Source organism: Myodes glareolus, chromosome 10 (assembly GCF_982192425.1).
Source record: "Myodes glareolus chromosome 10, mMyoGla1.1, whole genome shotgun sequence".
Classification (NCBI taxonomy): Eukaryota; Metazoa; Chordata; class Mammalia; order Rodentia; family Cricetidae; genus Myodes; species Myodes glareolus.
The window spans coordinates 66,607,763-66,627,849 of record NC_142035.1 but is presented as its reverse complement, the minus strand read 5'-3'; the positions used below and the strand labels follow the sequence as shown (position 1 = coordinate 66,627,849).

At 40.1% G+C, this 20,087-nt stretch overlaps 1 protein-coding gene across 1 annotated transcript; it reads left to right on the top strand.

Annotated features, from left to right (window-relative positions):
• Positions 1–10,309: 10,309 nt before the first annotated feature.
• On the top strand, positions 10,310–11,272 carry LOC125416760 (olfactory receptor 4F15-like). Its single transcript, XM_048459916.3, has one exon. The coding sequence runs from the start codon at positions 10,310–10,312 to the stop codon at positions 11,270–11,272; it is 963 nt and encodes a 320-aa protein (XP_048315873.3).
• Positions 11,273–20,087: the final 8,815 nt, after the last annotated feature.

Below are 20,087 nucleotides of genomic sequence, written 5' to 3'. Positions count from 1 at the left end.
GAATAAAAAGAAAAGTTCAATTTTGTAATTTACGGGAAATGGTTTCAGCTAAGCATAATCATATTAAAGAAAAATGTCAGACCCAAAAGGACAAAAGACAAATATTAAAGTGTGTTTTCTCTCATTTTTAGGTGGTAGAGTTCTTTATAAACACATAAACCAATTTGCCACATGTGTATAAGCATTTTTGTGGATGCCTGTATGTGCATGTGTGCATGTGAATGTGCATTAGCTTGTGTGTGTGTGTGTGTGTGTGTGTGTGTGTGCATGCATGTGTGTGGTATGTGAGGCTATGGGCTTGCTTGTGTGTGTTCATGCATGTGTGGGTATGCATGTGTTTGCAAATGTATGCATGTATATGAGGGTGAGCATCAGTGTTTGTATGTGTGTGTGCGAACATTTGTGTCTGTTTGCTTGTGTGGTGTGTATGTGAGTACATGCACGTGTGTGTGTGTGTGTGTGTGTGTGTGTGTGTGTGTGTGTGTGTATTCTTCCTTGTAGCTCCCCAGAAAGGAGATGGTAGTCAAAGGCTACTTTCAATCAGCTGCTGATGAGAAATGGGCTGATGAGTTAGGAGTTGTTCTCACTCCTAACAACTCTCAAGTCCAGTTAAGGGTTTGGGTGGACAATGCTGCTGAATGGATAAGTCAGAGTGGAGAGAAATTCGACTTTGTCATGCACTTGGACTCGTAAGACAGTGCCCAGGCATCATATTGAGAGAGAACCTATTGTTAAAAACTGAGCTACCCTGAATGTTTGCACTGGAGTGTCAGAAAGTTTCCTGGTGTCTGTATTATTATTTGCATGTTTATAGTGGCCCTAAAGGAATAAAGAGAGTAAGAAATTGGAGAGGAGCAAGAGGGATAGATTTAATCAAAAGACTTGACTTACATGTGGGAAATTCTCAACAACAACAAAAAGCAACTTGGAGATAATCTGGGCAATTTGAGGACAGGAAGTAACGTGCACCTATGGTGGAAGGCTACCAGTGTTTATATAAACAAAGTATACCAGATTTATACCTAAAGTAGATTTATAGGTAAAGTGGGGGAAATGATTTAAGTAAGAAGGATAACATTTCATATGTGTATTTGTACAAAACAATATTCATGTGTCATGATAACACACAAAATAATAGCCCATATTTTAAAACACCAGCAAGTTCAACTGAAGGGAAGGGCTTAAGAATGGTAGACAAAATTCGAGATAATACGTGATTAAAAGAAGAGGACTTCTTTACAAATCATACTCATAGCATGCAAGAATGAGAAATGTGATTTGCTGGATATTTCACGATCAAAATAAATGCTTGAAATGATGGATTGCTACATGGGTCATTACACAGTACAAAATGTGTGAAGGCATTACATTCTACATATAATGATGTAAAATAATTATCTGTCAATATAAAGACAGAAATAGTCCTGTTCCTCTTCTGGTATTTTATAATCAATAATGCATGCTTCATTATAACACACAATCAATAGAGCATCCTGTTTTTATATTTTTTTTATTTTTGAGAAAGCATCCTGGTTTTTTTTTTGAGATACTATAATTTTAATATCTCTCCCTCCTCTTTCCTCTCTCCCATATACCTCTCCCTACTCTCCTTCAAATTCATGTCTTTTATTTATCAGTTGTTATCACATGCATATAAATGTGTGTATACATATATTATCCTAAAATATCACCTGCTCAGTCTATATAATGTTCCTCGTATGTTTTCAGGGCTGACAATTTGGTCCTGCATGACCAATTTCTGTGCTCTTCCCTGGAGAAGATGATTTCTCCTGCTCTCAGCGTTCCTTCACTGCCTGTCGATCTTTATATAGGGTTGAGGTCACATGGGCTTTCACAGTCCACATTGTCATGTCTATTGGTGTTGTCTTTGCTCAGCTCATGTTTGGGAAGCCATGTTGCTAACTTTATGGGTGTATCTTCTGACATTACTAAGAGACACAATCTTACAGAAAACACTTTGATCTGGCTCTTACAGTATCTCCACCCCTTCTTCCACAGTGTTCCCTGAGCCTTAGGTGCAGGAGTGTTTTGCAGATGTAGCTCCTGGGTCTGAGCTCCACAACTCTTTATTTTGATTGATTGTGGTTTTCCACAGTAGCCTCCAAGTGTTGCAAAAAAGAAAATGATTCGTTGATAAAGGATAAAAAATTACACTTGTCTATGAATATAAGGATAAATGTTTATAGATTATTGTTAGGGATTATGCTGATTTGGTAAATTATTGGCTGTAGATTCTCCTCCAATAACCATGCGTTCAGTAGCTCTCAGTACTTGCTAGGTTTCCAAAATCAGACATGATTTCCCTCTTGTTGAGCAGGTCTTAAGTCCAATTAGAGATCTTTTGGTTACCACCTAAAGCTTGTGTACTGCTACTACTACACCCTTAGGGTTATCGTGTCATGCTGCTGGTTGATGCAGTTTGTAGACATCACAGTTTTATAATATTTTATACTACATAATAGATATGTTCTCTAGAGTCATATTTCTGCCTCCAAACAGAAGTTACAATGAGGAACGTTGAAAGCATTCAAACAACTAAATCCATTTGTTAAATGTAACAAATATGACCTGGATACTCCTAATAGCAGAACAAAGTTGCTCTTCAAGACACAAACTGAGTTAGACAAAGCCTGTACTCATGTACTTATATACTTATTACAATGCATTAAACTCATAATTTATAAAAGTCATTTTAAGATAATTTAAAATAGTTTTGTAGTGATTTAACTTGTGTAGTTCACGAATATAGAGAGAAAATTCTGTTTTCAAGGATGTTGACATCATTTCTATGAGTTTCTTGGGAACTGAATATTACAAGGTACCTAGAAATATTTGAATTCATCATAATAGGCTCTAAAGTGACAAACGGGAGAAGTTGATTTCTGTTCGAATCCTGGTGTCATCTCGCCCTACTGCGACCCATTATCAACTTTGCCCTTGTTGCCTTGACCACAATGAATACACTGTAGAAGACGATTTCCTTGGCAAGCTGACTTTAGTTCTGCAGAACCTCATCATTATAGTTTGATTTGGTCACCATTCCCTGTACAGTGAATTATTTGAGTTTTCTTTTTATAAAAACATTTTGTATACCTCTGTGCTTGAAGTAATAGCCACAAAGGAGGGTGAGGTTGACAACAGGAAGACATTATGCAAAATAAGCTTCGGCAGCAAGGAAGACTTGGGTACCAGTTTACTCTCTGCAGACATTAATTAGAATTTGGCTTGTAGACAGGAAGAAATGGGTGGTAGGAGGAACGGTGATCAGAACAGAGGAGAAACTGTGAATTTTTATGAGTATAGAGACAATAAGGAATCTTCACCAACGTCCCTAAGAGGATCAAAATTCATTTAAAGTGCACTGCAGTGTGGTCCTTACCCTGGTTCAGTTCAGGACTGGACAGGATGCAGGCTCATAACTGCACTGTGGCTCTTTAGGGAAATAATTATCGGTGAAAATGAAGACAAGGATTCTTATCTTCTTCCAAACAAGCTTCTTGTTTTCTTTAGAGAGGAGCTAAGACACAGGGAGAAAATTCATACGTGACAAGTGCAGCTTAAAAGAGTAAAGATACAGCCAGTGTCCTGTAAGAAATGCAGTGATACAGTGATTGAAAATGTGTGTAGACAGAAACTGTCGAAGGTGCTAATTCACCCAAGCTAAAGTTATGTAGTCGCAGCTGAACTCGCATGATGGAAGAAAGAAAAAGAACTAGAAAAGGAAACATGCAATGTTTAATTATCAACTTATCAACCTCTTAGTCATTTTTATTTTTAAAACATTTATCATAACTTTTCTGGGTTAACACAAGGAAAACCGAGGTCATTAGGCAGCAGCAACAAAGAAAGGGGGGCAGAAAATGGACCTATGAGGAAAAGCCAAAGGAACCAAGAGGATTAACACTAAAGGGTGAGGAACCGCATTCATGTGGTATGTGGCCATTCTCTGGAACATGAACACCTGCCAGTGGTCAGATGAATATGGCTAAAAATACTGTATACATGTAGTGAGAAATGTTTTAATTATTAAAAAAAATTTAAAAACTTAAAGATACAGAGAAGTGATTTTATTTGTTTTTACCAACTTCAAGGATATTAACCACTGGAAGATTCACAGGCAAGTTCTTCGAGTTCACAGCAGAAGTGAACATACATTCATGAGTAAACTCTTCATATGCTCAGCAGGAGAATTGAGTATGCATTGACTTTATGAAGAGGAAAAAAATTTCCTTAATGCAAAGAAGAACTTCAGAATTACTATATTAATAAAATTAACAAAAACAAAACAGGAAATAAACTAATCTTCAAGCCTTGTAAACTGCTGAAAGCATTATGTCCCATATAGAAAAATAAAAGGAACAGTCTCAGAAGATATTTCAAACCTCTGGTTCGGCAATTTCATCTCTTGAAAATGAGCATCACATTTTTTTAAATTTTTCTTAATATCAAGTTATTATTAATCTGTTCTAAAGTGTTGTTAAGTTCCATATAAATGAAGACAGAACTAGTCACCTCAAGGTAGAATAACCCTGACAGGCAATAGTCACAGAAGAGTACACGCTCGGTCCAGGATGGTGTAAATGTGATGCAGCCCTCAGAGTCAAGGGTCTCCCTGCCTAAGTCTTTGAGTGACCAACTCTCAGAGACGGAAGTGTGCTACTCAGGAAATCTGAAGATTTGAAGGCAAAACTGAGTAAGTTAATAGATTCACTAATATTTACTATTCATGTTATTTTATTTTCTTTGGCTTTTAGGGAATTATAAAAAAGGGGGGGGATGTGTGTTTGGTCCTACTTCTTCGTTTCTTCTATCTGGTGGCCATTCCTGCAGATTGTCTCTCTCCCACCCAGATTTTCTTCTCTTTTCCTGTCTCCCGCAGTCACAGAGCCAAGCTAATCCTCCTTGGATAATGACTCGGGCTTAAAGAAATTATATTATTCATCCACAAAACCTTTATCCTTGCATGAATAAAATCTCAGGCTATGTCAGGAAAGTCTCATGGAAATTCATCTATAATAATTGGATAGGGTTCCCTTCTCTCAGCAGCGTATGCAAGACTGCAATGTGTTTGCCTAAAACGGCACAGCTCTGCTGGTGAGCGCTGGACGGCACAGCACTGCTGGTGAGTGCTGGCAGGGAATTATTTGGGGGTGCTGCTGTTTCCTCTTTATCACAATGTTCAGCCCCACTGACCAACTTCATCGCCTGCCACATTCAAAGATCTAATTTCCCCTTCTCTTTCTTCTTCTAATTTTCCCATCCAGTTCTTTTCTCGTTTTAAAAGTATATTTAATTACCCTAAAATATCCAAGTTGCCCCCTACCTAGTCTTTATCTTTGCACAAATTGTATATGGAGTCTCATATTTTTGTCTTACATGAACTGTTAAATATCCTAATTTTCATCTTGTCCTTATAAATTCATGAACAGTTGAGTGTCATTTTTTTCAGCCTGATGATTTGTCCTTTTTCTGGAATGCTCTTTCTATTCAGCCCAGCTGGCTGTAACTCACTATGGAGCATAATCTGGACTCAGACTCGTAGCAAGCCTCCTGAGAGTACATTGCCACTTCTAGTTCTTTCTGGTTTTGGCCATCCAAATTTTAATTTGACAAAAGCATCAGGCATGTTCCCACTTCACAGTATATTCTCACTGTGCTTATTTCATACAAGCCTAATTTTTTTTAAGGAAAAGAGCATTTTTCTTAGTAATCACAAGGAATTTTGGGGGAGGCATTTTAAACTTCCCATTTTTAGGAAAGTTTTGATTAGTTTATAGCACATTGCATGGAAACTTGAATATAAATCATAAATTAGTTCATTTATTTTTATTTTTTGAGATTATAATATATTTGCATCTTTTCTATGTTCCATTTCTTCCCTCCAAACCCTCATATGTACCAACAACAACAACCACCTGCTCTCTTTCAAGTTCATGGCCTCTTTTTATTTAATATATATATTCTTAAATACATAAATACAACCTGTACAGTGTGTACAATGTTCCTTGATGTTGTGTTTTCAGGGCTGACTATTTGGTATTCAGTTGGTGTGCTCTTTGCTGAGGAACTCTTTCTCCTGCCCTCAGTGTTCCTCAGTTGTATACAGTGCTTGGTGTACAGTTGAGGCAGCAGGAACTTTCCCTTTTCACATTAGCAAATCTAGTGGTGTCATCCTTGTTCGGTTCATGTTAGGCAGCCACATTAATCAGAGTTCCTGGAGGTAGCTCCTGACATTTCTAGGAGACACAGTCTCACAACAAACTCTCTCTTCCTCTGGCTTAGACAATTTTTCTTCCCTCTCTTTCACAATGATCCTGAGCCTTGGATGTGGGACTTGGGTTGTATCAGTAATGACTGGACTCCACAATTCTGCATTTTCATTAGTTGTGGTTTTCTGTAATGGTCTCCATCTGTTCCAAAGAGAAGTTTCTTTGATGAAAGAAAGCATAAAGGGATATGAGCGGCCCGAGATGGAAACAACGCAGAGAATCAAAGAATCTGAGAGCTGGTTCTTAAACAAGATCTAGAAACCCTTAACCCAACTAAAAGGAAAGAGACAACTCAAATTAACAGAATTTAACAGGTTTTATAAAGCTCTTAAAATTGTTTTCATAGCCATTTTGTGTGCCTTCAATTTTCTATAACATTAAATTATTCCACATGATAGCCAGGTTTTGCACCATTCTGTTATCTCCAAGATTTACTATATTACTAGAGACTTTCTAGATTCCATATGCACGTTTGTCAAATGAGTGAGCAGACAACCAAACAAATCTCCCTAGTGTTGCTTCTGGGTTGATTTTCAGTCATTAACAAAAAGTTTGTTATGGAATAAGATATCTGACCCGAAGTTTTATAAATGTAAGTGGGAGATCAATTCAGAGTTACTAAATAAAAACCTTGAAAAGTTAAAAAAAAAGTAATAGAAACTATACACATAAGAATTCAGACAAAAAGAAGTTAGAACAGTTAGAAGAGCTTTCTGATGTAAGCAGAGGTTTTGAGATGTTCCAGGTAATGAATTACAGAGTTTCTTCCTTCCACTGTACTTATCCCTTCTGATAAAGGAAGATAATAATATAATATTAAAACTGCATTTTTTCTTGCTGAATGTGGATTCCACAAAGCCAAGAATTCATGTCAATGTTATTCCTGAGACCTCTGGAATGGTATCTGGCACTCTGGGTATTCAAAATATTTGTTGAATTAATGAACAAGAAAGAATCATAGAAAAACTCAGAGGACATTTACATACTTGCCATAACAATTTCTCTGATAACATATTTGTTGACTAACTACCCATGACTCATCACTGCTGGCTGTTCACTGCCCATCTTATGTATTAGTAGAGTCAGAAACTATTGATGCATACTCACGGGGCATAGGTCAGGATGCACTAAATATTCCTCACCGTTCAATATCCTTTTTAATATCCTGACAAGCTACCCAAAATTCATAGTGTCAAACTCATTGCTTTATTGTCATTGTCCCATAAGATAGTGTGGCATACAGAATAATGTCCTTCAAGGATGCTTGTGTCCTCAACGCAGATCTGTGAATATTACCTTACATCAAAGGCGACTTTATGGATATAATTGGTCCAAGAATTTTAAGATTTAAGGTTATCATTGATCTGTCCAACACAATTCCAGAGATAAGAGAAGTCTGGAGAGTCAGAATGAAAGGAGGTAAGAGGATTAAGTGTAGATGCTGGCGTTGTGAGACCCTGAACCAAGAAATGCAGGCGGTCTTTAAGAAGCCAGAACTGACAAGAAAACAGATTCTTTTCTGGAAACTTCAAAAGAATAAGTCTCTGGGGATACTTTAATTTTACACTCAAAGATTCACATTAGCTTTCCTATTTTTAAAACTAGAAGCGTGTTGGGGTAGGTGAGGATGAGGAGAGAGGTGAGTGTGTGGGAATTGGAACACTGGACTGAGGACAGGACAGGACAGCTAGGTTTGGTTTGGTTTGGTTTGGTTTGGTTTGGTTTGGTTTGGTTTGGTTTTTTGAGACAGGGTTCTCTCTGTAACAACCCTATCTTTCCTGGGGACTATCTCTTATAGACCAGGCTGGCCTCAAACTTAGCAAGATCTACCTACCTCTGCCTCCCAAGTGCTGGGATTAAATGCGTGTGCCACCACCATCTGGCTCAGGACAGCTGTTTTAAGGCCCAAATGTTGTAACCATTTCTTACAACAGTGATCAGAAACCAATTTAAAAGCTACTTGTGGGGCTGAGGAAACAGCTCCATGGTAAAACGCTTGTTTTCAAAGCATGCTCAAGGACCTGCGTTCAATCCCCAGAAGTGCCTAATAAATAAAGAGAGAGCTGAAAAGTTGTTTATTGTGAAGAACGTCTATTGAGAGGCTGTAGAACTAGTGTAAAGTTTCATGATGTTTGGTGATACTTGCTTCTGTGTAAATCACCTCACCATCCACCTGCAGCACCTGTTCCTGATCCCTAAAGAACTGCTGTCCTCTTCTTCCCCGTGCTGTGATGTGACCACTGGCCTTAGTTGCTTCTATGCTCTTTATAACTCAGAAATCACCCTGTCTCCAAGCACACACACAGACTATCCAGCTCTTTCCTACCAATATTTTATTTGCCATTCTTTTAACCCAATTCAAGTCTATTTTGAAGAAGTATAAATCTTATGTGAGTACTCAAGTAGGTGTGCAGATCTATATTAGATCTACAACAGAGGGCATTTTATCTCAGCTCACAACCCTTTAGACCACAGACTTTATTGAAAGTGAATATCGGTTAGAAAGTAAAATTACTTCCTCCGTTTTGAAACATTAGATGCCTATGATTGAACTTTTTAAATGTGTGACTGAGGCTTCATAATTATTTTACAACAGAATTTTCCCATACAACTTATCTTTGTGTAGTTAAGAAAAAAAGTACAGGAATGGCCTCGGGATCTTGTGATAGCCTCTAATTGGCATGCTAGTTACACACTATTGGTTTGAAGTCAACTGACTTGTGATAGACTCTCAACTTGAATGTCAGCCCTCAGTCCCATGAATTTATTCCTTCTCTCAGCAAGCATGAAGCACTTGTCGTTAGGCTGTGTGAATGTCCCTATGAGTGACAGGATGGTGGGAGAAACCACACATGTGAACAAAACTTGATTTCTATACCAGATTAAACTATGTTTTATTTTGACGTTCCAGTGATCAAACATAGGTCTCGCACATGCTAAGGAAGTACTCTACCTCTGGGCAGCATCTCCAGCAAGAAGTTATATTTCAGTTCAAGAAATGGACAGTTATACAATTATGAATGACAAAGTAAACTTATCTCTAGCAGAGCTGTCTCAGTTAGGGTCACTACCACTGTAATGATAAAACACCATGGCTGGAAGCAAGTTGGGAAAGAAAGGATTTCTTTTGCTTACACTTCTGTGTCATTATTCATCATCAAAGGAAGTCAGGACAGGAAATCAAACAGGACAGGAACCTGGAGGCAGGAACTGATACAGAGGCGCTGGAGGAGTGCTGCTCACTGGCTTGGTCTTTATGGCATGTTCAACCTGCTTGCTATTAGAACCCAGGACCTCTCACCCAGGGATGGCACCACCCACGGTGGACTGGATCCTCCCCCCATCAATCACTAGTTTAAAAAAATGCCCTAAAGGTTTGCCTACTGCGTGATCTTAAGGAGGTATTTTCTCACTTGAGGTTCCCTCCTCTCAGATGACTCTATCTTGGGTCAAGTTGGCATCAGAACTAACCAGGACAAAAGCAGTGAGCGTGTGGAGATTCTATCAGACTACGATTTCACAAATCAGGGCATGGTTACCTGCAGTTTGAGACTTAGACTTTGTGTAATGCATGATACAATGACAGAAATTCTGGAAGTCGAAGAAAAAGGAGAAATGTTTAAAGTTTGAGTAATAAAAAATAAGTGTAGGAACTTTTATAGTTGTATACCATGCGTGAGTATTGTTAAGTGGCTCATGTGAATAGCTGAAATCATCTCAATTCATAAGAAACTGTGGTCGAAGGGATCAAAAAATGACCTTTTTGTCATCTAAGTAGAATATTCTGGACAAGAGGAAATAGAAAATATTCATTTAATATCAAGCAACAACAGAGAAGAAACAGGTCTAGAGGTAGGAACACTCTAGCAGTAGCTTTGGCATGCATGAGACAAAGAGTATTTTGCTGTGCATAATTTTAATACAATAATTACTTCCATCATTACAGGCTTTCTTTCTCGAACACTAACTCTTGCCTAAGTCTACTGTTCTCATTTTCACTCTTCCCTCAGGAAATACGAATGCTGACTCTGACATCAGAAGCAATGTATGGGACGAACCGCTCTGTAGTATCCGAGTTTGTTTTCCTCGGGATGACTAATACATGGGAGATTCAACTTTTACTTTTCGTCTTCACCTTCTTGTTCTACTTTGCGAGCATGATTGGCAACCTTGTCATTGTGCTCACTGTAACCTTGGATGTCCATCTAAAGTCCCCCCTGTACTTTCTCCTAGCTAATCTCTCGGTCCTTGACATGATATTCTGCTCAATTACAGCTCCTAAGATGATCTGTGACATTTTCAAGGAACACAAAACCATCTCCTTCTGGGGCTGTATCACTCAGATCTTCTTCAGTCATGCAGTTGGGGGCACAGAGATGGTGCTGCTCATAGCCATGGCTTTTGACAGGTATGTGGCCATCTGTAAGCCTCTGCACTACCTGAGCGTCATGAGCCCACGAGTGTGTCTGTTCTTTTTAGTCACTTCCTGGGTCATTGGCCTTACTCACTCAGTGGTGCAACTGGTGTTTGTGGTAGGCTTGCCTTTCTGTGGTCCTCATACATTGGACAGCTTTTATTGTGACCTCCCCCGACTCCTGAGACTTGCCTGCACGAACACGCAAGCGCTTGAGCTCATGGTAACTGTCAACAGTGGGCTCATTTCCGTGGGCTCCTTTCTCTTGCTGGTGATTTCCTATATTTTCATTCTGTTCATTGTTTGGAAACATTCTACTGGTGGATTGTCTAAGGCCCTCTCAACTCTTTCAGCCCATGTCACTGTGGTCGTCTTATTCTTTGGGCCACTGATGTTCTTCTATACGTGGCCCTCACCAACCTCACACCTGGATAAATATCTTGCTATTTTTGACGCATTTATCACTCCCTTTTTGAACCCAGTCATCTATACATTCAGGAACAAAGACATGAAGGTGGCAATGGGGAGAGTGTGGGGCTATCTTAGGCCCTACAGGGAAATGTCATAAAAGGTTTGACTGTGATAGAAGAAGAATGGATCTCCATCGTGGTCGTTGCAGGAAAGGTCCCACGAAATGTCAGGGACATCCCTAAGATCTGTGCAATGTGAGCACCATTCCTAGCAATATCATACATTACGATGAACAAGGGGCTCAACACCTAGAATATGTGCTCTCACTGATGAAAGTGTGATGACTTGAGGCTGACACCAGGAAGAACTGTCACCTGAAAGAAAGCAGCAAGATGGGTTACCACTTTGAACTCTATCATCTTCTTAGTTAGCATTGAAAATAAGCTCCTGGACCCTGCTAGCTTCCCCGCCAGCCATCCCAGCTTCCATCCAGAGGGCCTTCGGAGTGGTGAGTTGATTCGGGTCCCCACTGGCCCAGCGAGGGGGAGCTAGGACTCTCCCCGACCCCATAGACTCCCAGGTCAGCCTGTTCTGCTGGCTCCACCCTGCTAGCTTCCCCGCCAGCCATCCCAGCTTCCATCCAGAGGGCCTTCGGAGTGGTGAGTTGATTCGGGTCCCCGCGGGCCCAGCGAGGGGGAGCTAGGACTCTCCCTGACCCCATAGACTCCCAGGTCAGCCTGTTTGCTGGCTCCACCCTGCTAGCTTCCCCGCCAGCCATCCCAGCTTCCATCCAGAGGGCCTTCGGAGTGGTGAGTTGATTCAGGTCCCCGTGGGCCCAGCGAGGGGGAGCTAGGACTCTCCCCGACCCCCATAGACTCCCAGGTCAGCCTGCTCTGCTGGCTCCACCCTGCTAGCTTCCCCGCCAGCCATCCCAGCTTCTATCCAGAGGGCCTTCGGAGTGGTGAGTTGATTCGGGTCCCCGCGGGCCCAGCGAGGAGGAGCTAGGACTCTCCCCGACCCCATAGACTCCCAGGTCAGCCTGCTCTACCTGCTCCACCCTGCTAGCTTCCCCGCCAGCCATCCCAGCTTCTATCCAGAGGGCCTTCGGAGTGGTGAGTTGATTCGGGCCCACGACAGGGGCCCAGCGAGGGGGAGCTAGGACTCTCCCCGACCCCATAGACTCCCAGGTCAGCCTGCAGTGCTGTTTCCACCCTGCTAGGCTCTCCCACCTGCCATCCCAGCTTCCATCCAGGTACAAATTTCTATATTTCTCCCCTCCCACTGAGCCCATAAAATTTCCCCAGCTCAGCTGCCTTGCACACTGGGCCTGCTCTATAGGGGCATCCCGGACAGAGGCAGTGCCTGTGGTTCAATACCCTGCTTGGGGAAAGGTAGGCATTCTATCAGTGAACTCCCTGCCCAACAAGGGAACCTGACCCGATACCAGAAGTTCCAATAGAGAGCATTTGATCGAAGAGATGGGCAGACGCCAAGGCAAGACCTCCTCCAACAATCTGAAAAACAACATGAAAATATCGGATCCCAATGACCCTACAACAGAAGGATTTGAACACTCTAACCCAGATGAAGTGGAAAAAAGTGCCATTATGAAAGCAATAGAGTCCCTTAAACAGGATATGAATAACTCCCTTAAGGAACTGGTCGAGAAGTATAACAAAAAGTTTGAAGAAATGAGTATAGACATGGATGAGAAATATAACAAAAAGTTTGAAGAAATAAGTAAATCCGTGAGTGATACCCTGAGAAACCAAGAAAAAACAATCAAACAAGTAAAGGAAACAGTCCAAGAATTGAAAACTGAAATGGAGGCAATGAAGAAAACACAAAACGAGAACCGGCTGGATATGGAAAACCTAGGTAAACGAGCGGAGACTACAGAATCAAGCATAACCAATAGAATACAAGAGATAGAAGAACGAATCTCAGATTCTGAAGATACCATAGAGAAAATAAATGCTCTGGTCAGAGAAAACGGCAAATCCAACAAATTCTCTTCACAAAACATTCAGGAAATCTGGGACACAATAAAAAAACCAAATCTAAGAATAATAGGGATTGAAGAAGGAGAAGAACTGCAGATCAAAGGCCCAGAAAATATATTCAACAAAATTATAGAAGAAAACTTTCCCAATCTAAATACCGATATTCCTATGAAGGTTCAAGAAGCATACAGAACACCAAATAGATTGGATCAGAAAAAAACATCCCCGCGCCATATAATAATCAAAACACAAAACATAAATATTAAAGAAAAAATTTTAAGAGCTGCAAAGGAAAAAGGTCAAGTAACTTATAAAGGTAAACCTATCAGGCTTACACTGGATTTCTCTATGGAAACCATGAAAGCCAGAAGATCCTGGATAGAGGTACTGCAGAAACTAAGAGACCATGGATGCAAACCCAGACTACTATTCCCAGCCAAGCTATTGTTCACTATCAACGGAGAAAACAAAATATTCCAGGATAAAAACAAATTTAAACAATACGTAGCTACTAATCCAGCCTTACAGAGAATATTAGAAGGAAAATCACTACCGAAGGAATCCAACATTCCCAACACGATCTACAATAACTCGAACATCTAGCGACCATTCACAAGCACAAATCAAAGAAGAAAAACACATACACTCTACTACTTAAAAAAAAAAAAAATGACCGGAGTCAACAACCACTGGTCATTAATATCACTTAATATCAATGGACTCAATTCACCTATAAAGAGGCACAGACTTAGAGATTGGATACGAAAACAGGATCCAACATTCTGCTGTTTACAAGAAACACACCTCAACCACAAAGACAGACACTTACTCAGAGTAAAAGGTTGGGAAAAGGTTTTCCAAGCAAATGGACCTAAGAAACAAGCGGGCATGGCCATTCTAATATCTAACAAAATCGACTTCAAACTAAAATCAATCAGAAGAAATGGAGATGGACATTTCATACTCATAACTGGAACAATTCATCAGGAGGAAGTCTCAATCCTGAATATCTATGCTCCTAATATAAAGGCACCCACATATGTAAAAGAAACTCTTCTAGAACTCAAGGCGGTCATCAAACCACACACACTAATAGTAGGAGACTTCAACACTCCTCTCTCACCAATGGACAGGTCAATCAGACAGAAACCAAACAGAGAATTGAGAGACCTATTGGAGGTATTGAATCAAATGGACTTAACAGACATCTATAGAACACTCCACCCAAATAGGAAAGAATATACCTTTTTCTCTGCAGCTCATGGAACCTTCTCGAAAATTGACCACATACTCGGTAACAAAGCAAACTTCCACAGATACAGAAAAATATTAGTAACTACCTGTGTCTTGTCAGATCACCATGGACTAAAATTAGAATTCAACAACAATGCTCCCCCCAGGAAGCCAACAAACTCATGGAAACTGAACAGTCAACTACTAAATCACCCCTGGGTCAAGGAAGAAATAAAGAAAGAAATTAATCTCTTCCTTGAATTTAATGAAAACAAAGACACAACATACTCAAACCTATGGGACACTATGAAAGCAGTGCTAAGAGGAAAGTTCATAGCACTAAGTGCCCAATTAAAGAAAGCAGAGAAAGCACACATTGGAGACTTAACAGCACACTTGAAAGATCTAGAAAAAAAAGAAGCTGATTCACCCAGGAGGTCTAGAAGACTGGAAATAATCAAACTGAGGGCTGAAATCAACAAAATAGAAACAGAGAAAACAATCCAAAGAATCAATGAATCAAAAAGCTGGTTCTTGGAGAAAATCAACAAGATTGACAAACCCCTATCCAAGTTAATCAAACGGCAGAGAGAGAACATGCAAATTAATAAGATCAGAAATGAAAAGGGGGACATAACCACAGACACAGAGGAAATTCAGAGAATCATTAGATCTTACTATGAAAGTTTATATGCCACAAAGTTGGAAAATGTAAAAGAAATGGACATTTTTTTAGATAAATACCATATACCAAAGTTGAACCAAGAACAGGTGAACAATCTAAATAGACCTGTTAGTCGCGAAGAGTTAGAAGCTGTTATCAAAAATCTCCCTACCAAAAAAAGCCCAGGACCAGATGGTTTCAATGCAGAATTCTACCAGAACTTCCAGGAAGAGCTAATACCTATACTCCTTAATGTATTTCACAATATAGAAACAGAAGAGTCACTGCCTAACTCCTTTTATGAAGCTACATTTACCCTAATACCAAAACCACACAAAGACACAACCAAGAAAGAGAATTACAGGCCAATCTCACTCATGAACATCGACGCGAAAATTCTCAATAAAATACTGGCAAACCGAATCCAAGAGCACATTAGAAAAATTATCCATTATGATCAAGTAGGCTTCATTCCAGAGATGCAGGGCTGGTTCAACATTCGCAAATCTATCAATGTAATCCATCATATAAATAAACTGAAAGAAAAAAACCATATGATCATCTCACTAGATGCTGAAAAAGCATTTGACAAAATTCAACACCCATTTATGATAAAGGTGTTGGAGAGACTGGGGATACAAGGATCATACCTAAATATAATAAAAGCAATATACACCAAGCCGACAGCTAACATCAAACTGAATGGAGAGAAACTCAAAGCCTTTCCACTAAAATCAGGAACGCGACAAGGCTGTCCACTCTCTCCATACCTCTTCAATATAGTGCTTGAAGTTCTAGCAATAGCAATAAGACAACATAAGGGGATCACGGGGATTCGAATTGGAAAGGATGAAGTTAAACTTTCGTTATTTGCTGACGATATGATAGTGTACATAAGCGACCCCAAAAACTCTACCAAAGAACTCCTACAGCTGATAAACACCTTTAGTAACGTGGCAGGATACAAGATCAACTCCCAAAAATCAGTGGCCCTCCTATACACAAAGGATAAAGAAGCAGAGAGGGAAATCAGAGAAGCATCACCTTTCATGATAGCCACAAATAGCATAAAATATCTTGGGGTTACTCTAACCAAGGAAGTGAAAGACCTATTTGACAAGAACTTTAAGTCTTTGAAGAAAGAAATTGAGGAGGATACCAGAAAGTGGAAAGACCTCCCCTGCTCTTGGATTGGGAGAATCAACATAGTAAAAATGGCAATTCTACCAAAAGCAATCTATAGATTCAATGCAATCCCCATCAAAATCCCATCAAACTTCTTCACAGACCTTGAGAGAACAATAATCAAGTTTATATGGCAAAACAAAAAACCCAGGATAACCAAAACAATCTTATACAATAAAAGAACTTCTGGAGGCATTACCATCCCTGACTTCAAACTCTATTATAGAGCTACAGTATTGAAAACAGCTTGGTATTGGCATAAGAACAGAGAAGTCGACCTATGGAATCGAATAGAAGACCCAGATATTAACCCACAATCTTATGAACACCTAATTTTCGACAAGGGAGCTAAAGGTATACAATGGAAGAAGGAAAGCATCTTTAACAAATGGTGCTGGCATAACTGGATGTCAACCTGTAAAAAAATGAAAGTAGATCCATATCTATCACCATGCACAAAACTCAAGTCCAAATGGATTAAAGACATCAACATTAATCCGTCCACTTTGAACCTGATAGAAGAGAAAGTGGGAAGTAGTCTACAAGATTTAGGCACAGGAGGCCTCTTCCTAAGTAGGACCCCAGCAGCACAGACAATAAGAGAAACAATGAATAAATGGGATCTACTGAAACTGGGAAGCTTCTGTAAAGCAAAGGACACTGTCAGTAGGACAAAAAGGCTGCCTTCTGACTGGGAGAAGATCTTCACCAACCCCTCATCAGACAAAGGTCTGATCTCCAAAATATACAAAGAACTCAAGAAACTAGGCACTAAAACTCTAATTAACCCAATTAAAAAATGGGGTACTGAACTTAACAGAGAATTCACAACAGATGAAATTCGAATGGCCAGAAGACACTTAAGGTCATGCTCAACCTCCTTAGCGATCAGGGAAATGCAAATTAAAACCACTTTGAGATACCATCTTACACCTGTCAGAATAGCTAAAGTCAAAAACACCAACGATAGCCTATGCTGGAGAGGATGTGGGGTGAGGGGAACACTCATCCATTGTTGGTGGGAATGCAAACTCGTGCAGCCACTGTGGAAATCAGTGTGGCGGTTTCTCAGGAAACTGGGAGTCAACCTCCCTCAGGACCCAGCAATACCACTCTTGGGAATATACCCTAAAGATTCCCTAACATACTACAAAAGCATTTGTTCAACTATGTTCATAGCTGCACTATTTGTAATAGCCAGAACATGGAAACAACCTAGGTGCCCCTCAATAGAAGAATGGTTAAAAAAGGTGTGGAACATATATACATTAGAGTTTTACTCGACGGTTAAAAACAATGACATCTTGAATTTTGCATGCAAATGGATGGAAATAGAAAACGCTTTACTGAGTGAGGTAAGCCAGACCCAAAAAGAGGAACACGGTATGTATTCACTCATAAGTGGATTCTAACCATAATTAAAGGTCTTTGAGCCTATTATTTGTGATCCTAGAGAAGCTAAATAAGAAGATGAACCTGATGAAGATTATTTAGCTATCCTCCAGGAGGTAGGAAATAGACAAGAGTCCCAGGTAACCTCGGGTGCATGGGGGGGTGGGAGGGTCGATGGAGGGGGAGAGGGCTAGAGAGAAGGGAGTAGGGGAGGAACGGGGAAAGCTTGGTGGCCGGGGATGGGGGGGGAGGGAGGTAGGATGAATATGGGATCAGGGAACAATATATTTCAACTAAGGGAGCCATTTTAGGGTTTACAGGAGACTTGATTATATATGGGATCCCAGGTCCAAAGAGAAATCCCCCAGATTGTTCTCTGGACAGAGGAGAGGGTGCCTGAATCGGCCGTGGCCCATGACCATACTGATGTATATTTTGCTTATCACCATAGATCCTTCGTCTGGCGAAGGACAGCTATGCAGTCGGAGGCCCACATTGGAGCAACGGATTGAGCCCCCCGAGGTCCGGAGGGGGAGCGGAAGGAGGAGGAACATGAAAGACGAAATCAGTACTGCGAGGGATGCTATCACCCACTGATACAAGGGAACGGATCTGATGAGAATTTACCAGGGCCAGTCGGACTGGGACTGAACGAGGACGTGATCTAGCCAGATTCTCGGAATTTGGCCGGATTCTCTGACTGTGGCTGGCCTGGGGTCTTTCTGAAATGCCATTGACTATGACACTGGGACCTGTTTCCTCTGCATATGCTGGATTTTGGGGATCCAGTCTGTTTGGACGCTCGCCTTCCTGGACCTGGAGGAAGGGGGAGGGAGCTGCAGCTTCCCACAGGGCAGGAAACCCTGACTGCCCTGGGGGATGGAGGGGAAGGAGGGGGGGAGTGGGGGGAGTGGGAGGGTGTTGGGAGGGGGGGCGGAAATGGAAACTTTTATAATTTAATAAAATTTACTAAAAAAAAAAAAAAAGAATAAAGCATTGTTAAAAAAAAAAAAAAAACAAAAAAAAAAAAAAAGAAAATAAGCTCCTGCCACAGAAAGATCAAAAGCTAAAACTTACCTGTCTTTACCAAAATTTATTCTAGTCATGCACTAAGGTTTCAGGTGCCCTTGAAGAAAATTATGCCATTGGTATAGGTTGAGCAAGCAATACATTTAAAAACTGAACTACAAATCCTGCTAGAAGAGGGTCACATAGAATAAATTATCATAAAACATGAGTTCATCAGCATAGGACCAAACTAGATGCTCTAAATGTGGGTAACAGTTGCATGGCTGGAGCAGACTGCAGGGCCACTGGCAGTGGCACCAGGATTTATCCCTACTGTGTGTACTGGCTTTTTGGGAACCCATTCTCTTTGGATGGATACCTTGCTCAGCCTAGATATAGTAAGGAGGGCTTTGGACCTTCACCAAGGCAATGTGCCTTACTCTCTCTGAGGAGTGGAGGGGGAGGGAGGGAGAGGAAATAGGAGAAGGGGAAAGAGTGGGAACTGGGATTGATATGTAAAATGAAAAAAGATACTTTGTTCTCTTTTTTTAAATAAAATAAAATAAAACCCATAGCAAAAAAAAAATATGAGTTCATTTCAAAGTCTAGCCTAGTGGTATCTGCGGTGAGCATGAAATTTGCTACACTCAACTGTTATTTTTGACAACAACGGCTCCTTTAAATTATTATTTGCTGGTTGGTAAAACTTGTTTCAGAACTGGAAGGGAAACTATTTATAAAATGGGAGTTGATTTCTTTTTTTTTTCCCCAAGGGCTAATAAATCCCTTGACATAATCAGCACTGGTCTGGAGGAGTCTTTGCTGGTGGGAGTCTGTGTGGGTCCTGAAGTGTGTTTAATAGACCTGCTCCTATGCGATTTCATGCAGTTATGCAAGGTCTTACTAAATGTCCACTAGGGGGCAGTCACTGCCAGCAGGGAAGCACTTTTTACAATCAGGACCATTTCAAGAACCAGAGTGGAAGAGACAGGCTAATGTACATGCTGAATACGTTCAGGTTATAAAGTAGATGTATATTTATTTTAATTCATATCTTGATTAATGTATTTTAAACCTTGCCATACATTAAGCGTGAAGACAGCTTTATGCTTAAATACTGTAGAACAATGAGTAAAATTTTCTTATAAAACTAAACTATAAATAAATTTAATTTTTTTCTTGGAATGAGAGACATATCTCAGTGGTATAACTTTCCCAGCATATGGGAGGTCCTGGATTTGGTTCCTAACACCACAAGAGAAAAATAAAAAAAAAAAAAACCTTACTTTGAGATCTTGCTAGAGCCATGCAGTGTACGTATAAAATAGACATCTTATAATAAAATAATCATTTTATTGATCCTTATGTTTATATATAAGCATGCGTCTTTGTTACTAGCTTTGACAAAATATTATTGAGATTTTCTTCATATTTTCCTAATTTTTTAGCATAATTACATAATTTGCAACCAGAAAATTATATTAGAA